The sequence below is a fragment of the Balaenoptera borealis genome (assembly GCF_965194805.1).
Source record: "Balaenoptera borealis genome assembly, chromosome: 1".
Classification (NCBI taxonomy): Eukaryota; Metazoa; Chordata; class Mammalia; order Artiodactyla; family Balaenopteridae; genus Balaenoptera; species Balaenoptera borealis.
The window spans coordinates 27,695,584-27,721,255 of NC_138860.1; the positions used below are offsets into that span (position 1 = coordinate 27,695,584).

The window sequence follows — 25,672 nt, forward strand, 5'->3', positions numbered from 1 at the left end:
CAGGCTTCAGTAGTTGTGGCTTGTGGGCTCTAGAGCGCAGGCTCAGTAGTTGTGGCGCATAGGCTTAGCTGCTCCGCGACATGTGGGATCTTCCCGGGCCAGGGCTCGAACCCGTGACCCTGCATTGGCAGGCGGATTCTTAACCACTGGGCCACCAGGGAAGACCTGGATTATTTTTTAATAAGTTGCTGTATTTGATTTGCTAGAATTTTGTTCAGGTGTTTTGTATCTATGGTTATGAGTCAGATTGGCTCATCATTCTCTTCTCTTAAGGTCCTCATCAGGTCCTCCTGGATTCACAAAATGAGTTGAAAGTGTTTCCTCCCACCCTTATACTCTGGAAGAGTTTTTATAAAGCTGAAGTAAAATTTTTCTTAAATATTTGGTAGACTTCATCAGGAAAGCCATCTGAGGTTAGAGTTTTCTATTTTTTGGAGGGGGGAATACAAGAAATTTTGGTGTATCTTTCAAGGCATTTGTCCATTTTATCCACTTGTCCATTGCCAAATTTGTTGATATAAATTTGTTTATAATAACCTCTATTATTTGGATTATAAAATGGTGATATTTCAATTCTATTTTTTCATTTGTCAACTGGAATAATTTTATAAAGAGATGCTTCCCCTCATTTACTGTTTGGTTGTCCATTGGTAGAGTTCATTTGAAGAAAATAGGATAAATATTTGTTTCTCTTTATTTACCAGTTTTCAAAATAAGGAATTGGTTTCCTCTCATTCTATAAAGGTGATTTAAAAAAAAAATCATCATGAATTCATTGATTTAATATATTTAATGAGTTTTACCCCATTCCAATAATTATTCTCCACGAAGCTCAAACTGTCCCATCTTTGGCCAGTAGAAACCTCTTGATGTTGATTTCTGATTACTTTTATTTATTTATTTTTAATTAATTTAGTTTATTTTTGGCTGTGTTGGGTCTTCGTTGCTACGTGCAGGCTTTCTCTAGTTGTGACGGGTGGGGGCTACTATTCGTTGCAGTGCGCTGGCTTCTCTTGTTGTGGAGCATGGGCTCTAGGCATGCAGGCTCAGTAGTTGTGGCACACAGGCTTAGTTTCTCCGTGGCATGTGGGATCTTCCTGGACCAGGGCTCGAACCTGTGTCCCTTGCATTGGCAGGCAGATTCTTAACCACTGCGCCACCAGGGAAGCCCGATTTCTGATTACTTTTAAATGACTCTAGCAGTCCTTGATACTTCCTTGCTATTGGGTATGCCAAACTATTCTAGGCTCATCTTGTACATTTCTTCCTTCAGGTGTGGAATCAGCCATTTATCTAAGAATGCCCAGTACTTTTAGTGGGAAACGGTATTTCAAAACAACAATCTGGCTACTAAGGATACTTTCAGTTACTGATTAGTTATGTTTCTAAGGATTTTAATGGTCAGAATAGGAAAATTTTATCTCTCTCTCTATTTGATTAGTAAATTTATATCCAGAGCAATATCCAATACCTCATGAGTTCATATTGAGTCTTATTAGAATTCAAGATTTTTGTCTAACTTCTTCTATCTTAACATATGTATCTTCTTGCTTTTACAGCAGAACACTTGGTGAGGAATGGTAGTATTAGAAAATGTCATTATTACACATTTGTTTTATCTCACATTATACACCTCAAAACTTTAGAAAAACAATACAAATATTATCACCAGTGTCATGATTACTGAAAGCACTTATGTTTTCCCCTTGTATATGCTCTTCACATTCTCCTATCATATTTTATAATTGTACTAGATCTACATTGTCTGAGAATACACCCATTATATATTACATTCTAACCCATTTAACCCTCATTTTGTTTTAGTCCTGTAAGTAACTATATACTATATTATAATGCTTCCTCCTAGTCCTTATGTTGATATCTCTTTAATATTTTTGGTTTTCTGAAGCTTCTTACATAGTAAATTATTCAGGAAGGGCTCTTGGAAACAATATTATCAGAGCTTTCTACATACTGATAGCAGTTTGTGCCATTTACAGTGTAATCAGTTTTGCTGGATATAAAATCCTTGGCTTGTATTTATTTTCCTTTAGTATCTTAAATATTTGACTCCACTTTCTCCTGGCATACAACACTGCTATAAAATGTCTGATGATAATTTAATTTTCGTTACAAATTTCTTGCTTTTTTGCCTATATGCCCACATGGGTTGGCTATTCTGATTTGATATTCTGAAATATGTGGTATGTTCTTTCAATAAGAAGTTTGAAATTTTTTTGGGGGGGTGGTTGTGTTTTGTTGAGTTATTAGTATTTGTTTTGTTCCTTTGCCTTGGTTCTCTTTTTTCAGGAATTCCATTTATTCTTTGCCTATCCTCAATATTTCTCACTTTCTCTCCAATCATTTTTATTTCATCCTTCATTTCTTTTTTACTTAAAATTTTTTCCTCTTTTAATTTCATGTATCTTGTAAGACATTATCTGTCGTTCACTTTCATTTTTTTTAATGCTATTTCTATTGTATTCAGAATTTTAGGTTTGGAAATTATTTTCTTTCAGTAACTTAAAAATATTTTTCTTCAAAGACTTCTGGTTTTTATTATTTCTATTGAGAAATAAGCTTGAAACCTTATAGTTACTTTTTTGAAGGTAACTTATCTTTTTTGCTCTGAATACTTTAAAGATTTTTCTCTTTGTTTTTGATTTTGGAAATTTTACTGTGACGTTTTTGGATGCAGATTACTTTTTCTGTGCCTTGATGTCTTTCACCAGTTTTGGAAAATGCTTCTGACCAATACTCTCTCTTCTCTTTTTTTAGGACTCCAGTTCTTAGATCTTAGCTTTGGATCTCCTTTATGTTCTTTTTCTATATTTTAAATCAGTTTATCTCTCTATGTGTAATTCTGGATATTTCCCTCTGACCTCTCTTCTAGATGGCTAATTCTCTTTTCAGTCATCACTTCCAATAGTTGAGTTCATACTTCCAGTTATTGCAATTTTAATTTTTTTTCTAGAAGTGATTAGTAGCTCAGATCTAGGCATGGATAAGGCAGAAAGATTAATGTTTAAAGTTGCGTAACACTAAACAAGAACAATACTGGGGAAAGTGACATATAGGCATTGGGAAGACAATAGCTGAAGGACTGAACTGTGGAGCTCAAGTTAGATAGGAAATGAAGAGAAGGAAAATGGGAGAAGCAGAGGGTTTCTCTAGATATCTAGAGATATCTAGATTGTGTGAGAAAAATAGGCAGAGGAGTAATGGGAAAGAGAGAGCTAAAGAGTTCAGAGACTGAAATGTTTGCATTTAAATGTAATTTTAATAGGAGGAGCTATATTGGTCGGCTTTGCTGCAGTAATAACTCCAACCCTCAGGGGTTTTACACATTAAATTTTAATTCTTGATCACACATAATCCAATGCAGATGTCCCTGGTTAAATGGCTCCTATGGATGACTCTCCTCAAAAAAGTAGATTAAAAACTCAGACTTTTAAAATCTAGTGGCTTCTTGAAGTCCCTTATCCCCTTCATCCAGTTCACATCTACTCCATCTTTAATCATTGCTGTAATATATTGACATGTGAAGGAAGATGGGAAGCATGGAGGTGCATGTGAAGTTCTTAAGTACTTCATCCTGGACACATATAACTTCTGCTCATACTCCAGTGATAAGAATCAGTCACATGGTCTGACTTAGTTGTGAATGAGGCAGGAATGTGTGATGGGATGGATTTGTTTGGTCACATAATTGCAGTAATGTGGAGGGGAGTAGCAGGTGGAATTCAGGTCTCTTTGTTGTCACCCGCGTAGGTTCTACTTCTTGGAGAATTAAGGTCTCTGGTAGATGAGAAAGTTATTTTGGAAGGAGTCATCCCTGGTTTTGTATGAGATCTCTGACAAATCTCAGGAATCAATGCTGGTAACTTCTAGAGAGGCTCCATCATGATGGGAGGCCCTCAAGGGCAAAAAGCCCCACGTAGAAGGGATGGGAGTGAAGTGTGGTGATTTGAGTAGGAAGGCCTTTCTGCTGTGGCCTGCAAAGTGAGCAGGAAGAATAAAGGGGATTCACTGTGGAGGCTGAGAATGACCAGTCATGGAGGATGAAGGAAAACCAGGAGAGTGTGGGGAAAGTGAAGCCACGGTCAGTGGGTCAAATGCTGCAAAGAAGTCAAAGTGAGATGAAGCCTAGAGTGTGTCCATTTGATTTAGCACAAATGTGATGAATGTCTGAGAGTGAAATGCAGGCCCATAAATAATCAAACATTAAATACAATGTGGAGAGAAAATAAAATATGAATCAATAATTGCATCATCCTACTATAAACATTATCTTTTCTGACCCCTTTAAGTCCGTTCTATAGGACAGTGATTTCTTTTTTCATAAATGAATTTTCATAGTCATAGAATTCAATAGAGAGGTCATATTTTTTTTTCCTACCTACAGTTGACTGGTTCTGTTTTCCTTAGATAATTTATATATAGATTTAAAATGGAAAGACTTGTCTAATTACATGCTAAATTCTATTTAAATCCAAAATGTCATACCTTCTTCATAGTGTTGTTAAAGCTATAATCATCCCTGCCATGTATTTCCCACACTATGAAATTTACTTCAACATCTTCAACATAGCCACTGTCATTGTATCTGAAAGAGACAGCGAACACAAAAATAATAGTTTAGTGCAGAAGGGCTAAAAGCTCCAGCTCTCAAGACAGATGTGCTTAGGTTTAAATCCTGTCTTTATCACTTAGCTTTGTGACCCTGGGGAAGTTACGTAAACTCTTGAAGCCTCAACTTTCTTATCTGCAAAATAATAACAGTACTTACAGTATAGGTTTCCTTCAGCTCTCAAAATAAATCTCAGGGCTTCCCTGGTGGCGCAGTGGTTGAGAATCTGCCTGCCAATGCAGGGGACACGGGTTCGAGCCCTGGTCTGGGAAGATCCCACATGCTGCGGAGCAACTGGGCCCGTAAGCCACAACTACTGAGCCTGCGCGTCTGGAGCCTGTGCTCCGCAACAGGAGAGGCCGCGACAGTGAGAGGCCCGCGCACCGCGATGAAGAGTGGCCCCCGCTTGCCGCAACTAGAGAAAGCCCTCGCACAGAAACGAAGACCCAACACAGCCATAAATTAAAAAAAAAAAAATTCATAAAAAAAAATTGTTGAAGTCAATTAAAAAAATAAAAAGAGATGTATTACTTCAAATTGTTATGATTTTTTCTGCTACCATATGAAAATAGGGCCTTGAGAAAAAAGCTAAAGGCAGTTACTGATAAAGTCATACCTTTGAATACCAGAGCTTGACTGTTTTAAAAATGGTTACATGCCTTCCTTCTCCATCAGTTATTGCCCATTTTTCTGAATGAAATTGTCCCCCGCACCCCTTGGATGGAAATTTCACTTAGGACCTTGGTCTCAGGCAGGTTGCCTCAGTGTCTGATATATTTTCTTGCTTCACATCTCTGTGTCTATTCATAAAAAACAGCAGATGCTTCGCAGTGTCCCCTTACTCACTGCACAGGTCTCTGCCTGACTTTGCAGTCATTCTGTCTAGCTTTGCAGGTCGGCTATAACTCACTACCATCCACCCATGGTCATAAAAAACAGTTTTTGTTCCTTTCTCACAAATTGAGAAGAAAACATTCTTAAGTGTCAGAAAGTGTTATCTGAGAAGCTATTTTGTTTCTATCTTTCATTAGTTTTTAGAAATCATAGAGATGAACTCAGGTGTGGTTAAGTGGGGATTGGTGCAGTGGTGCTTCACTTCTTTCTTGGCATGTGATGGGGGTTATAGAGGACTCTAAATTCTAATGAGAGCTCTGGACCCTCCGCACAGGAAAATGCACACGTGTGCGGGCATGCACACAATTTTCTATACAGTTTCAGAGATTTGGGCAAAGCTCTAATTCTAGGAGCTTTGGAAGGTGCAGCATGTTTGACCGCATCTTCTGAAAGCCATCAGATTCTTGAATTAATAAAAACTAGTTGCAAAGACCTATGTTTTATTTAAAGATCTTAACTGAATTCTGAGCAGGCATCTTTTGACAATCACAAAAGCAATAAGCTACAGTGTCATCTAGTGGCAATAAGGATAAGTTACATGACTCATACTTTCTGGGTTTATAATGATCTTTGATGTTCTATGTATTTCATTGAGAATATGGGACCAAAATACTTGCCTGTGTAAGCATGGCTTATTTTCATTAAACTTCATTAATGTGAGATATAATACTAATTAAACCTGAGAGATTCATGAATGTTACTACATTTTGTAACTTCTTACAATTTGTAACTTCTCCGCTATGGCAGTTCCACTTTGGAAATTGGGAAGGAAAGACCTCTCTGTTGATCCATTAGACACATATGTTTTCAATCCTGTGTGGTCACTCTAGATAGCCCATTGTATTAACCTTGTCTTTTACTTTCTGTAATGTGATGCTTTAATATCTAGGGCCTTGCTTACCTTGGAGGGATGCTCCTCCCAGGGTTAACTCCTAGAGGTAGTAAACAGCTCTCCTAGGAATACCTTTCATATGCAAACCAACCAATCCAGAGCCCATACCCCCAGCCACCTGCTTTATGGGTTGTCACACTGGGCCACTATCTACCTGCCCTAATCACCCCAAGATCAGGTACTAGACAACAAGACAGTACTTATGCCCAGAGCCCACTGAAATTACTCAAAATAGCCAATCCTAAACCTGCTTACCCTGTCTCATCCATTCCTTCCCACAGAAAACACAATAAAGACTCTTACCTCTGTTTTCCCCTCACTTCCTCTGTCTCCTGACAGACCCTGGTGCTTCCTTCTGAGGCCCTACATGGTGTGCTGTACCTCCTGCTTCTTGGGATTGGTATTTACAATATATACCTTCCCTCACGACAGTCATTTCCACGTCTGTGTGTCTTACCATATCTGATTAAAACAAATCTTGAGTAGCCCTAAAGCACCCCTAAGACCTGTTACTGAACTTCCTGCATCACAGTAGAGCAATTATGTCCCACTGTTTCCTCTGGGTTGCTTCTGTAGCACCAAATTCTGGTTTAGGATGGGTTGTCATGGGAATTAAGAAAGCAAAGAGGCAGCTGGGATGACATATTCCCCGGTGGATCATACTCCCAGGACTTGCTTTATTCTTATTAATGTTTGATAGTGAATCTGTTATTGTTTTATCTGTAAAATTCTGCCCAACCTTGTTCCTGAGCCATCCTCTACAAAGGTAAGGCATTTATCATAATTTAGAAACCTGGTCCACACACTAATTTCCTAGTGACTACACATGTCTGCCTGTTTTCTCAAGGCTTAATTAATTAGCACCCAAATTTGCCTCTGATAAATACCTAATTGAACACCGGGTTATCAACTATGTATTGCTATAGTTCAGTTGAATTGAACTCTGAGCCTTATTGATCTGACTGTCCCTCTGTAGTTAACCTCAACTATTCAATTGATTATCCTAGAAGAATTGGAGGCAACAAGCTTTATCAAGTGATTCCTTGTTGCAGAGATACAAAAAGTTACCCCTAGGGAAAAGTACTGCCACAATAGTCCAAAGGAGTGCTGCTCCAAAAGTCTACCTTCTGACCCCAGCATCTTCCATCTTTCACATCCTCTCACCTGCCCTTTGACCTCATAGGTACTTCCAGTCCTCTGTTTCCTGTCTGCTTTCCTGCTACACAGAAGTTCCTTTCTAGCTGCTCTGCCTTCCCCAATCAGCCTAATCTCATGGTTGATCATCTGACCCGCTCTCTCACTAGCATCCTGGATGCACTCAACTGTTCCTCCCCTTGCATGTAATATCTAAACTAGACATTGGATGGTACCTATGACTTCTTCATCTGTGCATGTGCAACTTCAGGCATTCAGTGTGGGTGAGGATTAGACCCACTCATGGTATCTTACCTCAGTTGTGCCTTTGGTGCTGTCCAGTAATCTTTTTACTGGCTCTTAGCCAGCCCCTTCTCATATTACCCTAAGTGACCTTTGATAGTCTCCTCAAAGACCCTCCTCAACCCCTCCTTTCTCTCAGTTTACAGGTGGCCCTCCTTCTTACTTCATGTAAGTAAATCGAGGCTATCAGACATGACCTTTCTCAACTCCTACATTCCTATTTCCAAACCAGTCACTTTCTGCATTTATTTTTACTCCTTCCCTCCAAGTCTCAGAGGATGAATTGTCCTTTCAACTTTGCCACGTGGGCATTTGATTCTACTTCCCCAGTTTTCTTCATGGACCTTGCGCCTGTAGCTTAGGCACTTATTTTTTTTAATTAGGAAATATTTCATATATGCAGAAGAACACAGAGAATAATGTGAAAATTATTACTTATCATTTCCATCCTGGTTTTATACTTTACTTATATATAAATGTATCCACAAATCATATATAGTATTGATTTATGGGTTTGAAAATATACATACATGATATTATACTGTGGCTATCTTTTGGTGATTTTTTTTTCACTCGATATTAGGTTTTGAGATAAAGCCATAGAAATTTCCAGTCTCTTGATCTCTGTTTTCCTCATCAGCAGGTCCTTCCTCATCTCTCTTCCTTCCCTATCCAACCTGAACTTCATGGCTGATCATTTGATTCCCCCTTACAAGCATCCTAGTTCATTCATTTTAACTGCTATTTAGCATTCCATTGTCTAACTACACAGGGTATTCATCCAAATGTTCACTGTATTTTATCTTACATATATTTCACCACAATTGTTAAAAATCTGTACTTAAAAGATACCATAAATAAACATTTCAGCCATCTGTCTTTTTTACTTTGTTTATGGTGTCTTCCACTGCAGATTTTTAAAAATTGAAATACAGTCGATTTACAATACAGTAAGTCCCCTACATATGAACCTGTTCCATTCTGAGAGTGAGTTCATAAGTCCAATTTGTTTGTAAGTCCAACAAAGTTAGCCTAGGTACCCAACTAACACAATTGGCTATATAGTACTGTACTGTAATAGGTTTACAATACTTTTCACACAAATAATACATAAAAGCAAAGAAACACAAAAAATAAGAAAACATTTTTAATCTTACAGTACAGTACCTTGAAAAGTACAGTAGTACCAGCTACATCACTGCTGGTTTTACACTTGCTTCCAGAATCCTGGGTTTGAAATAAAGATACTGTACTACGGTGTTCTACACAGTACTGTACAGTAAAGTACACAAAAACACAACCACCTGTAGAGGATGCACACACATGACAAAGTACACCAGACATGTGAACTAACTTACATGATTGGACATGCGAACGCACATTCGCATCTTTGAAATTTTGCAACTTGAAGTTTCGTATGCAGGGGACTTACTGTATTATATTAGTTTCAGGTGTACAACATAATTGCTGGATCATATGGTAGAAAGATCATATCCCTACTTTTAGTTTTTTGAGGAACCTCCGTAGTGTTTTCCATAGTGGATGCACCAATTTACATTCCACCAGCAGTGTACAAATGTTCCCTTCTCTCCATATCCTCACCAACATTTATTATTTGTAGACTTTCTGATGATAGCCATTCTGACAGGTGTGAGGTGATATTTCATTGTGGCTTTGGTTTGCATTTCTCTAATAATTAGCAATGTTGAGCATATTTTCATGTGCCTGTTTACCATCTGTATGTCTTCTTTGGAAAAATGTCTATTCAGGTCTTCTGCCCATTTTTTAATGTGGTTTGTTTTTTGGATATTGAGTTGTATGAATTGTTTATATATTTTGGATACTAACCCCTTATCGGTCATATCATTTGCAAATATTTTCTCCCATTCTGTAGGTTGTATTTTTGTTTTGTCAGTGGTTTCCTTTGCTGTGCAAAAGCTTTTAAGTTTGAATTAGACCCCATATGTTTATTTTTGCTTTTGTTTCTTTTTCCTTAGGAGACATATCCAAAAAAATATTGCTACTATTCTCTTTAATCCATTTTGATTTTATTTATGTATATGGTGTGAGGAAATGTTCTAATTTCATTCTTTTACATGTAGCTGTCCAGTTTTCTCAGCACCACTTCTTGAAGAGACTGTCTTTTCTCCATTTGCTTGCCTCCTTTGTCATAGATTAATTGACCATAAGTGTGTGGGTTTATTTCTGGGCTCTCTATTCTGTTTCATTGACCTATATATCTGTTTTTGTGCCAGTACCATGCTGTTTTGATTACTATAGCTCTGTAGTATAGTCTGAAGTGAGGGAGTGTGATCCTTCTAGATTTGTTCATTTTTCTCAACATTGCTTTGGCTATTATTCAGGGTCTTTTGTGGTTCCATATAAATTTTAGGGTGATTGGTTCTAGTTCTGTGAAAAATGTCATAGGTATTTTGACAGGGATTGCATTAAATATGTAGATTGCTTTGGGTAGTATGAATAGTATGAACATTTTAATATTACTTCTTCCAGTCCAAGAACACAGGATATCTTTCCATTTCTTTGTATCATCCTCAATTTCCTTCATCAATGTTTTATAGGTTTCAGAGTATAGGTCTTTCACCTCCTTGGTTAAGTTTATTCCTAGGTATTTTATTCTTTTTGATATAATTTTAAACTTGATTGTTTTCTTGCTTTTTCTTTCTGATAGTTCATTATTAGTATATAGAAAAACAACAGATTTCTATAAATTAATCTGGTACCCTGCAACTTTACTGAATTCATTAATTAACTCTAATAGCTTTTTTTGGTGGAGACATTAGGATTTTCTACATATAGTATCATGTCATCTACAAATAGTAATAGTTTTATTTCTTCCAATTTGATGCTTTTTGTTTCTTTTCCTTGTCTGATTGTTATGGCTAGGACTTCCAATACTATGTTAAATAGAAGTGTTGAGAGTAGGCATCTTTGCTTTGTTCCTGATTTTAGAGGAAAGGCTTTCATTGGGTGTGATGTTAGCTCTGGGTTTGTCATAAATGGCCTTTATTATTTTGAAATATGTTCCCCCTATACCCACTTTGATGAGAGTTTTTATTATGAATGGGTGCTGAATTTTGTCAAATGCTTTTTCTGAGCCTATTGAGATGATTATGTGACCTTTATCCTCCCTTTTGTTAATGTGGTGTTTCACATTGATTGATTTGTTAATATTGAACCATTCTTGCATCCCTGGAATAAATCACACTTGATCATTTTATATATTGTTGAATTCTTTTTGCTAATATTTTGTTGAGGATTTTTGCATCTAAATTCATCAGAAATATTGGCCTGTAATTCTCTTTTTTGTAGTGTCTTTGTCTGGGGTGGTATCAGGGTAATTGTGGCCATGAAGAATGAATTTGGGAGTGTTCCAATTTTTTGGAATAGTTTGAAAAGGATAGATATTAGCTCTTCTTTGTGTGTTTGGTAGAATTCCCCTGTGAAGCTCTCTTCAGTCCTAGACTTTTGTTTCCTGGGAGTTTTTTTAATTAAAAATTCAATTTCACTACTAGTGATAAGTCAGTTCAGAATGATTGTCTATTTCTTCCTGATCCAGTCATGGAAGGTTGTATGTTTCTACAAATTTGTCCATTTCTTCTAAGTTGTACAATTTGTTGGCATATAACTGTTCATAGTATTCTCTTAGGATTTTTTGTATCTCTGTGATATTGGTTGCTATTTCTTCTCCTTAATTTCTTATTTTATTTGGGTACTCTCTTTTCTTCTAGATGAGCCTGGCTAAAGGTTCATTAATTTTGTTTATGTTTTCCAAAAACCAGTTCTTGGTTTTATTGCTCTTTTCTATTTTTTCTTGGTCTCTATTTTATTTATTTTCTCTCTGATCTTTATTATTTTTTTGCTTCTGCTTATTTTGGGCTTTGTTTGTTCCTCTTTTTCTAATTCCTTTAGGTGATAGGTTAGGTTGTTTATTTGAGATTTTTCTTATTTCTTGAGGTAAGCTTGTATTGCTATGAAATTCCCTCTTAGAACTGCTTTTGCTGCATCCCATAGATTTGGGAAAGTTGTGTTTCCATTTTCATTTGTCTCGAGTATTTTTTGATTTCCTCTTTGATTTTTTTCATTGACTCATTGGTTTTTTTAGTTGTGTGTTGTTTAGTCTCCACGTGTTTGTGCTTTTCCCGTTTTTCTTCCTGGGATTGATTTCTAGTTTCATACTGTTGTGGTCAGAAAAAATGCTTGATATAATTTCTGTCCTTCTAAATTTGTTGAGACTTGTTTTTTGGCCTAGCATGTGATCTATCCTTGAGAACATTCCATGTGCACTTGAATAGAATGTGTTTTCTCCTGGCTTTGAATGGAATGTCCTGTAGATATCTATTAAGTCCAACTGGTCTATTGTGTCATTTAAGACCAATGTTGCCTCATTGATTTTCTGTCTGGTGATTTGTCCATTGATGTAAGTGGGGTGTTAAAGTCCCCTACTCTTATTGCATTATTGTCAATTTCTCCCTTTATGTCTGTTAATGTTTGCCTGATATATCTAGGTGCTCCTATATTAGGTGTATGTATGTTAACGAGTGTAACATTCTCTTCTTGTATTGATTCCTTTATCATTATATAATGCCTTTCTTTATCTTTTATTATAGACCTTGTTTTAAAGTCTATTTTGTCTGATATGAGTATTGCTATCCCTGCTTTCTTGTTGTTTCCATTTGCATGAAGTATCTTTTACCATCCCCTCACTTTCAGTTTGTTTGTGTCTTTAGTTCTGAAGTGCATGTCTTGTAAGCAGCATATAGATGGGTCTTGTTTTTTAATCCAATCACTGACCTATGTCTTTTGATTAGTGCATTTAGTCCATTGACATTTAAAGTAGTTACGGATAGGTATGTATTAATTTGGTTTTGTTACTTGTTTTCTGGTTGTTTTTGTAGTTCTTCTCTGTTCTTTTAGTTTCTTCCCTTGTGATTTGATGATTGTCTTTAGAGGTATGTTTTCTTCCTTTTTCTCTAGTTTCTGTGTATCTAGTATATGTTTCTGATGTATGGTTGCCATGAGGTTCCAACATGTTGACCTATAGCTACATCTGTTTTAAACAGGTAGTCCTTTAAGTTCAAGCACAATCTAAAAGATCTACAGTTTTTACTCCCCTCCACCACATTTTTGGTTTTGATGTCATATTTTGTGTCTTCATGTTTATCCCTTTACTGATTATTGTAGTTATAGTTGATTTATCATTTTTTTTGTTTTTTAATCTTCATACAAGCTTATTTCAGTGGTTGATCCTCAGCCTTTACTATATATTCTTCCTTTATTTCCTTTCCTATAGATTCTTTCTTCTTGTTATAGCCTATTCTTTTCCACTTAAAGCAGACTCTTTAACATTTCTTTTAGGGTAGATTTAGTATTAATGAACTTCTTAAGTTTTTGCTGGTCTGAGAAGTTCTTTATCTCTCCTTCAATTCTAAATGATAATCATGATGGGCAAAGTATCCTAGATTGAAGATTTTTCCCTTTTAGCACTTTGTATAGATCATGCCACTCCCTTCTTGCCTGCAATGTTTCTGCAGAAATATCAGCTGATAGCCTTATGGGTGTTCCCTTGTATATGACTCTTTGTTTTTCTCTTGCTACCTTTAGAATTCTCTTTATCTTTAAACTTTGCTATTTTAATTATGATATGTCTCGGTCTGGGTCTGTTTGAGTTTATTTTGTTTGGGACCCTCTGTGCTTTCTGAACCTGGATATCTGTTTCCTTCTTCAGGTTTGGGAATTTTTCAGCCATATTTCATCAAATACTTTTTCAACCCTCTTCTCTCTCTCTTCTCCTTCTGGCACCCTTATCATGTGCATGTTGATATGCTTGATGCTGTCTCAAAGATCCCTTAAAACTGTTCTAATTTTTTTTTTTTTTTTTGCTCTTCTGATTGGGTGATTTCTATTATTCTATCCTCCAGATCACTTATGCATTCTTTATATCACCTAGTCTGCTGTTCATTCCTTCTAGTGTGTTTTTCATTTCAGTTATCATATTCTTCAGTTCTGACTGGTTCTTTTTCATGTTCTAGTTCCTTGTTAAGACTCTCACTGTGTTCATCTATTCTTTTTCTTAATTCAGTTAGCATTCTTATTACTAATGCTTTGACTTTTTAACTGGTAAATTGTTTACTTCTTTTTCACTGGTTGTTTTTTCAGGGGTTTTCTGTTGCTCTTTCAATTGAAACAAATTCCTCTGTATTCTCATTTTGCTCAACTCTCTGTGTGTATGAAATTAGATGAAACAGTTACCTATTGTGGTCTTGAAGGGGTGTCCCTTTATGAGAGCATCCTTATACAGTGTGCATGTACCCAGTGGCTTTGGTGGGAGAGCTGGATCTGAAGTGAACACAAGTCCCATCTTTTCACAGGGTGTACTGGCAACCATCACCTTGGTAGGATGTGGGACTGGAGATGGTAGGGCCAGAGCCAGGTGTCAGCCAGGGCTTCTCCTCTGCTCTGTGACCATCACCACCCTATAAAGGGAGGGGGCGAGTCCCAAGTTGCTGAAGCAGAAGCCCTGAAGTTTGGGTCTGAGCTGCTCTGTTCCCTTTAAGTGTGCACTCTCCCGCCTCCCAGTACTGGAACCCTCATCCCAGAGGGAAGCAGTGCTGGAATAAGAGGGGCTGGCATGGATGCTCGGCATGTGTCAGGGTACAGGCTGTGGTGGTCTGGCTGGGGTCAGACACCTGGACTGCTTCCAATGTGCTGCCTGTGAAAGTGCCAGTAATGGCTTCCCCCACTCCACTCAGACACTGCTTTGGGTCTGAACCTCCTTTGTCCCTCACAGATGAGCCTCCCTTTGGCCTCTGCCATCCTGGCCAAGGTGTGGAACTGTGTCATGAAACAAGCAGGACTCAAGTGGTCATTTGGCTCAGGCTAGGATGTGCACTGGGGCGTCGTGGGAAACCAGCCAGCCACCTGTGCAGTCTCAATCCACCCTCTCCACCCTGCTTCAGGAGCAAGCAAGTGTGTGCTCCTCATGAGTGGAGTTCAGGCTTCCTACAGTCCTTCTGTTAGTCCCACTGGCCTTCCAACCAGCCAAGGGGGCTCGTCTTCACAGTGTTGGACCCCAGGGCTCGGGCACCCAATAGGTGGTTTGAACTGCTCACTCCCTAGGGAGGATCTTCATCCATGTAACCTCCTTTCTCCTCTGAATCCCCTCCCAGGTTCACAGGTCCTGACCTGATCACTTTTCTTCCCTTCCTACCCAATTCTGTGTGGATCTTTCTGACAGCCTAGGTTGTAAAGGAGTCTTTCTGCCAGTCTCCAGTTAGTTTTCAGTGAGAATTTTCCACATGTAGCTGTATTTTCAATGTGTTCATGGGGTGGGGGCAGAGGGAGAGTCCATGTCCTTTTACTCCACCATCTTGATCTCCTCTCCCCAGATTTTTTTATCATGAAAAATATGCACAATGTAAAAATTAGCATTTTAACCATTTAAAAATATACAGTTCAGTGGCATTAAGCATAAAACTTCATTATATGATCATGACCATCTGTCTCCATAACTCTTTTCATCTTGCAAAACTGAAATTCCAGTTAGCAGACATTTAATCCTGTCTAAAATGTCCATAGTATATTTGGTCCATCCCAAAATGTCCTTCTTTGATATTTGCAGGACCATTTGGTCCTGTCCAAAATGTCCATAACACATTTGATCTATGCCAAAATGTTCTTTATATTTGGTCACATTTGGTCCTGTCCAAAACATCTATGGAGACATTTTGTCCACAGCAAAAAGTCCTTGATATTTGGTCCTGTCAAAACTATTTGGCATAGACCAAATATTTTCACGAATGTTTTGGACAGAACCACATTTCAAGAACTTTTTGGCATGGACCAAATATATTTTGGATCAAATGTCTTATGGACATTTTAGACAGGATCAAATGTTCTGCAAGGGAAACTTCTTACCCATTAAATGATAACTTGCCATTCCCCTTATCCTACAGCCCCTGGAAAGCACCATTCTACTTTCTATGAATTAACTACTCTTGGTACCTCATGAAAGTGGAATCATACAGTATTTGTCCTTTGGTGACTGGCATGTTTCTTTTAGTACAATGTCTTTAAGGTTCATGCATGTTGAGGCATGTGTAAGAATTGCCTTCCTCTTTAAGGCTGAATAATACTCCATTGTAGATATGTATCACATTTTGTTTATCTGTTTATCTGTCAATGGACACTTGGGTTGCTTCCACCTTTTGACTATTATGAATAATGCTGCTTAAGAATATGATGTACAAATATCTGTTCTAGTCCCTCCTTTCACTTCTTTTGGATATATAGCCAGAAGTGAAATTGCTAGATCATAGGATAATACTATGGTTAACTTAATAGTTAACTTGCTAGTTCTTTTATCCTTCAGCACTTAAAAATGCCATTCTATTGTTACCTGACCTCTACTGTTTCTTTTTTTTTAAAAGATTTTTAATACATTTTTATTTTATATTGGAGTATAGTTGATTACTAATAATTAATAATGGAGTATAGTTGATTAATGGAGTACAACTGATTAATAATAAATTTTTATTTTATATCGGCGTATAGTTGATTAATAATGTTAGTTTCAGGTGTACAGCAAAGTGATTCAGTTATACATATACATGTATCTATTCTTTTTCATATTCTTTTCCCATTTATGTTATAACAGAATATTGAGCAGTGTTCCCTGTGCTATACAGTAGGCCCTTGTTGGTTATCTATTTTAAGTATAGCAGTGTGTACACGTCAATCCCAAACTCCCAATCTATTCCTCCCCCTCCTCCACCCCTCCCCCCAGTAACCGTAAGTTCATTCTCTAAGTCTGTAAGTCTGTTTCTGTTTTGTAAATAAGTTCATTTGTATAATGTTTTTTTTTTAGATTCCACATATAAGTGATGTCATATGATATTTTTCTTTCTCTGTCTGACTTACTTCACTTAGTATGATAATCTCCAGGTTCATCCATGTTGCTGCAAATGGCATTTCATTCTTTTTTTATGGCTAATATTCCATTGTATATATGTACCACATCTTCTTTATCCATTCCTCCATTGATGGACATTTAGGTGCTTCCATTTCCTGGTATTGTAAATACTGCTGCAATGAACATTGGGGTACATGTATCTTTTCTAATTATGGTTTTCTCCAGATAGATGCCCAGTAGTGGGACTGCTGGATCATATGGTAGCTCGATTTTTAGTTTTTTAAGGAACCTCCATACTGTTCTCCATAGTGGCTGTACCAATTTACATTCCCATCAACAGTGTAGGAGGGTTCCCTTTTCTCCACACCCTCTCCACTATTTATTGTTTGTAGATTTTTTGATGATGGCCATTCTGACTGGTGTGAGGTGATATCTCATTGTAGTTTTGGTTTGCATTTCTCTAATGATTAGTGATGTTGAGCATCTTTTCATGTATCTCTTGCCCACCTGTATGTCTTCTTTGGAGAAGTATCTATTTAGGTCTTCTGCCTATTTTTTGATTGGGTCATTTTTTTGATATTGAGCCACATGAGCTCTTTGTAAATTTTGGAGACTAGTCCCTTGTCGGTCACATCATTTACAAATATTTTCTCCCATTCTGTAGGTTGTCTTTTCACTTTGTTTATGGTTTCCTTTGCCATGTAGAAGCTTTTGAGTTTAATTACTGGCCTCTACTATTTCTGGTGAAAAGTTTGCTGTAATTCTTATCTTTGTTCCCCTGCATGTAATGTATCATTTTTTCCCCTGTCTAGCTGTTCTTAAGTGTTTCTCTTTATCTTTAGTTTTCAGCATTTGTCTATGTTGTGCCTAGATGTGGTGTTTATTGAGCTTCTGGGATCCATGGGCTAATATTTATCACCAACTTTGGATATATTTCAGTCAATATTTCTTCAAAAAAATTCTCCAATTCTATTTAAGTTAGATTGCTTGATATTGTTCCATAGGTCATTGAGGCACATAATTAAAAAAAATTCTTTCCTGTGGTGTAATTTGGATAATTTCCATTGAACTATCTTTATTTTCACTAATCTTTTTATCTGCTTTGTCTAACTTCCTATTAAGTCCATGCTATTAATTTTTATTTTTAAATTTCAGATGCTGTATTTGCTTTTATTCTAGCATTCCAAACTGACTCTTTTGAAAATTTATTTATTTTTGGCTGCATTGGGTTTTCATTGTTGCACACAGGTTTTCTCTAGTTGTGGCGAGCGGGGGCTACTCTTCATTGCGGTGCATGGTCTTCTCATTGTGGTGGCTTCTCTTCTTGTGGAACACAGGCTCTAAGCATGTGGGCTTCAGTAGTTGTGGCTCACGGGCTCTAGAGTGCAGGCTCAGTGGTTGTGGCGTACAAGCTTAGTTGCTCTGCGGCATGTGGGATCTTCCCGGACCAGGGCTTGAACCCGTGTCCCCTGCATTGGCAGGCTGGTTCTTAACCACTGTGCCACCAGGGAAGTCCCCAAATTGGCTCTTTTAAAAAAATACTTAGCATTTCTTTACTGAGATTCCCTATCTGTTCACCCATTCTCTACAATTTTCCTGAGCATCTTTTAACATATTTATACTTGCTGAATTAAAGTCCTTGTCTGCTAATGCCAGTCAGAGTCTGGGTCATCTGTAGTCTGCTACTACTAACTCCATTTTATTGATTTGGGGTCATTTTCCTGCTTCTTTGGATGTTTAGTAATTTTTAATACTGTACTGAACATTTAAAATTATACATTGTTGACACTCTGGGTTTTGTTATTTTCCTCTAAAGAGTTTTGTTGTTGTTGTTATTGTTGTTCTTCTTTTTCTTCTTCTTCCTCCTCTTCCTCTTTTTCCTCTTCCTTCTCTCCTTCTCCTTCTTCTCCTTCTCCTTCTCTTTCTTCTTCTTCTTCTGAAGATAAACAACTGGTGGATCTCCCTGACCCTGATGAAGATTAGTTTTAGGACTTGGAAGGCTTTACAGTTGTTTAGTTTTGCCTTTAACCCTGGGACATAGCATTTTGTCCTTAGCTAACCCTTTTGGTTTCAGAAGAAAGCTTAAGGTGTTTTCCAATACCCTCTAATTTGGTGTGACTTTGTCCAGATTTGTCTCCCAGCATCAGGTAACTATTGAAATCTCTGCTTCCTTTCCTTACACATGAACAGTTCAAGAGTTAGCCAAGAATTTGAGGAAAAAGTTTTCTATACTTTTGTTGCTCCTCCTGCATGATGCTGTCCTTTCCAAGATTTTTCACCTAAATTTACAGCTGTTTCACAGTCACATACTTCACTGTCTGTCTCTTAAGTCCAGTAGATCTGTCATTTTCTGTTAAAGCCCGATTCCCTCATACCCTGCCAAAAACTACGAAGTGACCTCAGAGGACAGTCTTACTTAGAAATCTTTCCTTGTTTCAAGGATCATGTCTTTTGCAATTTTTGCTCTCTAATGCTTCTAAAGAATTTTTTATTACAGTTTGTCTAGAGCATATATAATTGGTATTGGGCAGAGTGTATGTCAAATAAAACTACTTTGCCATTTCTAGAACTTCAATTCTGGAAGATATTTGTCTGGATATTGTTAGCCAATTGTTTTTCTATATAAATTTTAGGACCTACTTGTTAAATTCTGCTGAAAACCCTGATGAAATTTTATTGGAATTTCATTTAAGTTATGGATAGATTAGAGAAGAACTGATACCTTTATTATAATACTGAGTCTCTCTATCAAAACATGTGGTATAGCTTTTCAAGTATTATAGTCCTCTTCTATGTATTTAATAATGTTTTATAAATTTTGCTATACAGGTCTTGTACAACTTTTATTAAATCTATTCTACTTTATTTTATTTTTGCTATTGTGAATGGAATAATTTTTCTATTATACAGTTTACCCTCAAAAACCATGGGTTTAAACAGTGTGGGTGTGCTTATATGCAGATTTTTTTCAATAGTAAATACTACAGTACTACACAATCTGTGGTAGGTTTAAATCCACCGATGTGGAACAGCAGTATGGAAGAACCACATGTGTGGAGAGCCAACTATAAGTTATATGTGAATTTTATTATTTTTATTATTATTACTATTATTATTTATTATATGTACATGGAGGTTTGTTCAAGGGTCAACTATATATTCTAGTTAGCATTTACTGATGTATAGAGACATTTTAATTTATTGTATTTTGATCTTGAATTCAACTTGCTGAACATTCTTCTAAGGTCTAACAGTTATTGGATATTTCTCTCATAAATTACGTATACCTGACTTCATTTAAAAATTCAATCTTAGAATTATTGTCTTTTAATATAGAAGTAAGTGCTTTAAAATTTTGGTCATTATTAATATATTTATATGTATTTCTACTATGTAACTTTTTCTTTTTACTAACTCTGTATTTTTTTCTCTTTTCATCTATAGCATTGCTCAATAGTGTAAGTTGGTCTAACTTCATTGCTACAACAATCCTCAAAATCTCAGTAAGTTAACACAATAAAGTTTATTCCTTACTCATTTTATGTTCCACTGTGGGTGGAATTAGAGGAGGGGAGATGCTCTGCTCCACATAATCCTTTAGAGACCCAGACTTTTTCCATTTAGTAGACCATAATGCTTCTGAGTCCTTTTTGGATTCTCCAAAACTGGCAGATGATAGAAGATAAAAAGAGATAGCTGGGAGGATCATGCAAAACTTAATTTTTTTTTGTGGGGGGCAGAGTCCAAGCCTGACTGGTCATGTGACACTTTGGTCCACATTCCACTGTGCAGTATTCAGGCATATGGCCCCACCTAACTGCAAAGCATGCTTAGAAACAGAGTCTAGGTGTGTGCCCTGGAGGAAAAGAAAATGGGATTTTGTATGTTCATTAAGTTTTCTCCTTATCAAGCTTTTTTCAAAAAAAAACACTTTGTTCTTTTTATTCTTGTTTTAGTGACTCTTCACTTTAAAAGCCTTGACCCCACACCTAAACAATACTAAGATTTCAGAATAATTTAACTCTAATCATCTTGCTTCAATTCCACATGTTGAGTAGTATTATTCCATTTCCATCTTGTTTTCACATCCATCAAAGATATTATTCTTAAAATTTATTTCTACAGTGTATCTTTCTTTAACCAATAATTTCTTTCCTTATGATTGATTCCTCTACTTTACTATTTTCTTTTTTGGGCTTATTTTTCTTCTTATTGAATAAAATCCTTCAGTAGTTTTTTGTTTTGTTTTTATTAAGGATTTTTAATGTAAACTCTTTATTTGCATAGGTATTTATTTCACCCTAACTCTTGAATAAAAGTTTATCTAGATTTACAATCTAAGATTAAATTCTTTTCCCTCAGCTCAATGAAAATATCATTCTATTATTTTTGTCCTATTTTCGCTGATAAGAAATCTCTCAATATAAGTGGCAGTCTATTGTGGGTAATCTATCTTATCTGTATGGCAGCATATAAACATTTTCTCTTTTTCTTTTGTGTTCTATGATTCCATTTTGAGTTACTTAAGACTTTGTGTCAATCTTCACCCTGATGACTTAGCCCTTTAATAAATTATGGAAAGTTTTCACATTTTATTTGATTGAGTTTCACTTCCCTTTCCAACCCATTTTCTCTAATTTCTTCTTCTGGAGAAAACTATTAGGCACATGTTAGAAGAATTTGTCATTCTTTCCTCAATTGTTCCTTAATTTCTTTCTTATTTCTATATCTCCTTAACTATTTGTGTTGCATTCTGGTTGATTTCCATGTCTCTCTCTCTCTTTCTTTATTTCTTTTTTTTTTTCTTTTGTAACCCTCTCTTTACCCATATCTTTAGTGGTTTGTAATCATCTCTAAAATTTTGAATTTAATAGCTAAGATTTTATATCTAGAATTTCTATCTTTTTAAAACATGCCTACTTTCTTTTCTTTTTTTTAATTTTTTTTTTTTTTTTTTTTTTTTTTTTAGGCCACACTGTGTAGTATGCGGGATCTTAGTTCTCCAACCTGGGGTCAAACCCATGTCCCTTGCATTGGGAGTGTGGAGTCTTAACTACTGGGCTGCCAGGGAAGTCCCCCTACTTTCTTTTCATAGTCATATTTTTTGTTATAGTTTGTTTTATTTGTCTTCTTTTTTTCTTTATTTTTCTTTAACAATATTTTATGTATTCAGATTGCTTTATTTTTAGTTTTGTTGTGCCTATCTTTCAATTTATTTTATCTTCTAACTCTCCCATTTCCTCATATGGTTGGTAAACCTTTATTGACAATTCTTTGGTGGTGGTGATTTTTCCAGTGGGAGTCTTATGCCTTGGATTTGCTTTTTCAATTGCTTCTTTTGGAGCCTTAGGGATTTTATGGCTACGTGACATGTATTTAGCTTCTTTTTTCATCTATTGATTTTTATTACTATAGTCTTTTCCTATGTATGTACATTAAATTTAGATCCCTGTCCACATACAGCCTGAGGTTGACATTAACATTCTTACAGGAGATATTTTTTTCCCACATTCATGCAGGTAAAACTTTCTTCCTTGTTTCTCTGGTCATTGAGTAGAATTTTCTAGTCTTCATATATCCTGGATTTATGAAAGACCTTTCTGGCCCCACAGAGGGTTTAAAACCCTATCTCCTAATTCCTACTTCCAGTATCCTGGATCAATATTCCTGGACTACAGTAGGTCACCTGGAGCTGACTACTCTTAGAGTTCTCTCTTTATTTCTGTCACCTAGAGATTGCTCTTTCTTTTTTTTCAAGTTTGGCAATGCATAAAATATTTTGTTATGTTTTATCAAGGATTATGTGTGTCTATGGTGGGTGGGGAGTGATTCAAGTGAGCTCAATCTGTTGCATTACCATATTCAGAATGACTGATTTTAAACTTTTTTTCCTTTATTAAAGAAAGCTCAACTGTAACATGTAAACTGTAAACTTGAATTGTAAACATGTTCATATCTTTTATCCTAAAAAAAGAAACCTCATGATTTTGTGTTTTACTCTATAGGTAAATTTCAACCAAAAGTTGAAAAAGTGTAGGCTACATTTTGCCCCTACATAAAAACCTTTCATTGATTTTGCAAACCCCCTGCAATCTGACTTCTGTCTGTTCTCACCATTTCATAGAAACTACTCTTATAAGGTTCACTAATGCTATTCTAATGTCAAATCTAATGGGCATTTTCGGTGATGGTTTAGTAGGTCTCTCTGAATTTCACTCTTTTACTCATTTTTTCTTAAAAATTCCTATTGTGGGGAGGAGGAAGGGTAAGCTGGGACAAAGTGAGAGAGTGGCATGGACATACATACACTACCAAATGTAAAATAGATAGCTAGTGGGAAGCAGCTGCATAGCACAGGGAGATCAGCTCTGTGCTTTGTGACCACCTAGAGGGGTGGGATAGGGAGGGTGGGAGGGAGGGAGACGCAAGAGGGAAGAGATATGGGGATATATGTATATGTATAACTGATTCACTTTGTTATAAAGCAGAAACTAACACACCATTGCAAAGCAATTATACTCCAATAAAGATGTTAAAAAAAAAACACCCATAACACCAAACCAAAATAAATAAATAAATAAAAGACAAAGGCAAAAAAAAAATTCCTATTGTCTTTGCTTCCAAATTCCACATTATCTATGTTGTCCTTGTGTTTCTCTGAATGTTTTTTTCTGGCTCTTATTTCTAGACTCTTTTTTCCTCTCACCATCTTTGAATATTGTTTTTTGTTTTTTAGTAGGGTAAATCTTTGGCTCATAACTCTTCTTATTTTCCATATTATAGTTAAAATGAAACACTTACAACTTTTGATACTTCCTTTTTTGTGGAGGGAGCTCAATGAGTATAACATTCTTGGTCTATCTTTGCTCTTCTATTCACTTCGCCCCTTGGGAAGTGGGTTGACTTAAATGATTGATAACTTAGAAAAGAATAAGCTGGGCATGCTTGGCTTAGCTTCACATTTTTCTTCTTATGAGTGAATTTCTTGTAGGATAACATGTTCTTTTCTCATTTATGTTATACATTTAAAGGGCCTCCAAGATGAGAGACCAACAGTGGATCAACAATACCTGTGACTGGGGAGATAATTCTTCTTAACCCTGTTAGGTATAGTATTAGTGGTGTAGTATCAGGAAGTTCACTTTCTGCAAATGTAAGCTACATCTGTCAATATATATTTTTTGTCAGTAATAAGTGATGAGTAATAATATTCATCTTCTGACTCATATTATTCAATTCACTCAGGATTTGGTCAGGGAAGAGGGGTACAATTGGACCTCCTATGTACCCCAGCAATTCTTTATGATCACCCACAACAATTCTTAATATCACAAAATTTTTATTGACTTCCAAATATATCTCTAGCTCAGACAGTTTACATGAACTTCAGATGCTTCAATTTAACATTTTATTGCACATCTCCTTCTGGATGTCACACAGACTCAAATTCAAAATGTCTAAAAATCAACTAGTCATCTTCCCCTGTAAGCGTACCCTTTATTCTCTATTTATATTACAATTGATGGTATTAAAATTTGTCGAGTTTAGGGAAGCCATAAACATAAAATTCATGAGTTCATTCAGCAAATATTTATAGATTGCTTACTATATGCTAGTCAGTGATCTAGGTGCTGGAGGATATAGCAGTGAACTAAATAAATAAAAAGCTCTTTTCTATGGAACTTCCATTATAGTAGAGGAGAAAAGACAATACACAAGTTAAATAAGTAAGATGTATAATTTGTTAGGTGGTAATAAATACCATGAACAAAAAAGACAGGTGAGGAGTGAAGGTGGTGCAGAGGCAGCTTATAATTTTAAACATGACAATCAGCATAGGTCTCATTAAGAAAGTGACATTTGGGCAAAGACTTGAAGGAAGTGAGCGAACAAACTAAGTGAACATCTGGGGAAAGAGGATTGCAGGCACAGCAAGCAACAGGTACAATGGTCCTGAGGTGGGAATCTGCTTGGCTTACCTGAGGGACAATAAGGAGGCCAAGTGAGTAGAGTGGAGTAAGTGAGGTGAAGCTCACCAGGAGAAAGGTAACAGGGACAGAAGATCACATAGAGCTTTGTAAATCAGAGTAAGGACTTGGATTTTACTCAGTGATTATACATTTTGAACAGGAGTGATGTGCTCTAACCATTTAAAATGATTCACTGTTGCTGCTATATAGATGCAAGGGTGGAAGCAGGGAGACCAACAGAAAGGCTATTTTAATAATCCAGGTGAGTAGTGATGGCTTGGATCAGTGTGGTAGCAGTTCAAGTGGTGACAAATAGTCAGATTCTGTATGTATCTTGAAGATAGAGCCAATAGGATTTACTGATGTATTGAATGAAAGATATAAAAGAAAGAGTGGATAGGGGTGATTCCAAAGTTTGACCCAATCATCCAGAAGGATAGGGTTGATATCAGTTGAAATGAGGAATGCTATTGATGGAGCAGATTTTGAGGGTAAGATCAGGAGTTCAGTTTTGAACAGGTTAAGTTTGATATATCTAGGCAATATCTAAGTAGAAAAGTGATTTATGTATTCAACATCTAAGTGGATTTATGGGTCTGGAGTTCAAGAATTTTGCAGACACTGTTAGTGTTCACTAAATAACCCTGTGCCTGTTTACATTTTCTAGCCCACCTTGAAGTTAGATTAGGGCTACGGCATTAGGTTCCAGATAATTGGATGTGGGTGGAAATGATGTAAACCACTTCTAGGCCTGACCCTTTAAGACATCTCAGGAAATCCTCTAGTCTTTTTTTTTTCTTTCAGTTTTCCCCTTTCATAGTGGTAGTCTAGGAGGCCGTGTCAAGATGATGTAGGTACGAAATATGTCAGACTATGACATGAAAAAGGTTAAGCACAGAGATGTTAGGGTTTGTTACTGC

The 25,672-nt window shown here is 36.5% G+C and overlaps 1 protein-coding gene across 1 annotated transcript in view; it reads right to left on the minus strand.

The window, feature by feature from the left end:
• The window catches only part of CATSPERE (catsper channel auxiliary subunit epsilon), a 422,009-nt gene that overhangs the window by 183,226 nt on the left and 213,111 nt on the right, over positions 1 to 25,672 (minus strand). Inside the window, exon 18 of the mRNA XM_082341607.1 lies at positions 4,507 to 4,606. Within this exon, the coding sequence (XP_082197733.1) occupies positions 4,507 to 4,606 (100 nt within the window). The remainder of the gene's footprint in view (positions 1 to 4,506; positions 4,607 to 25,672) is intronic.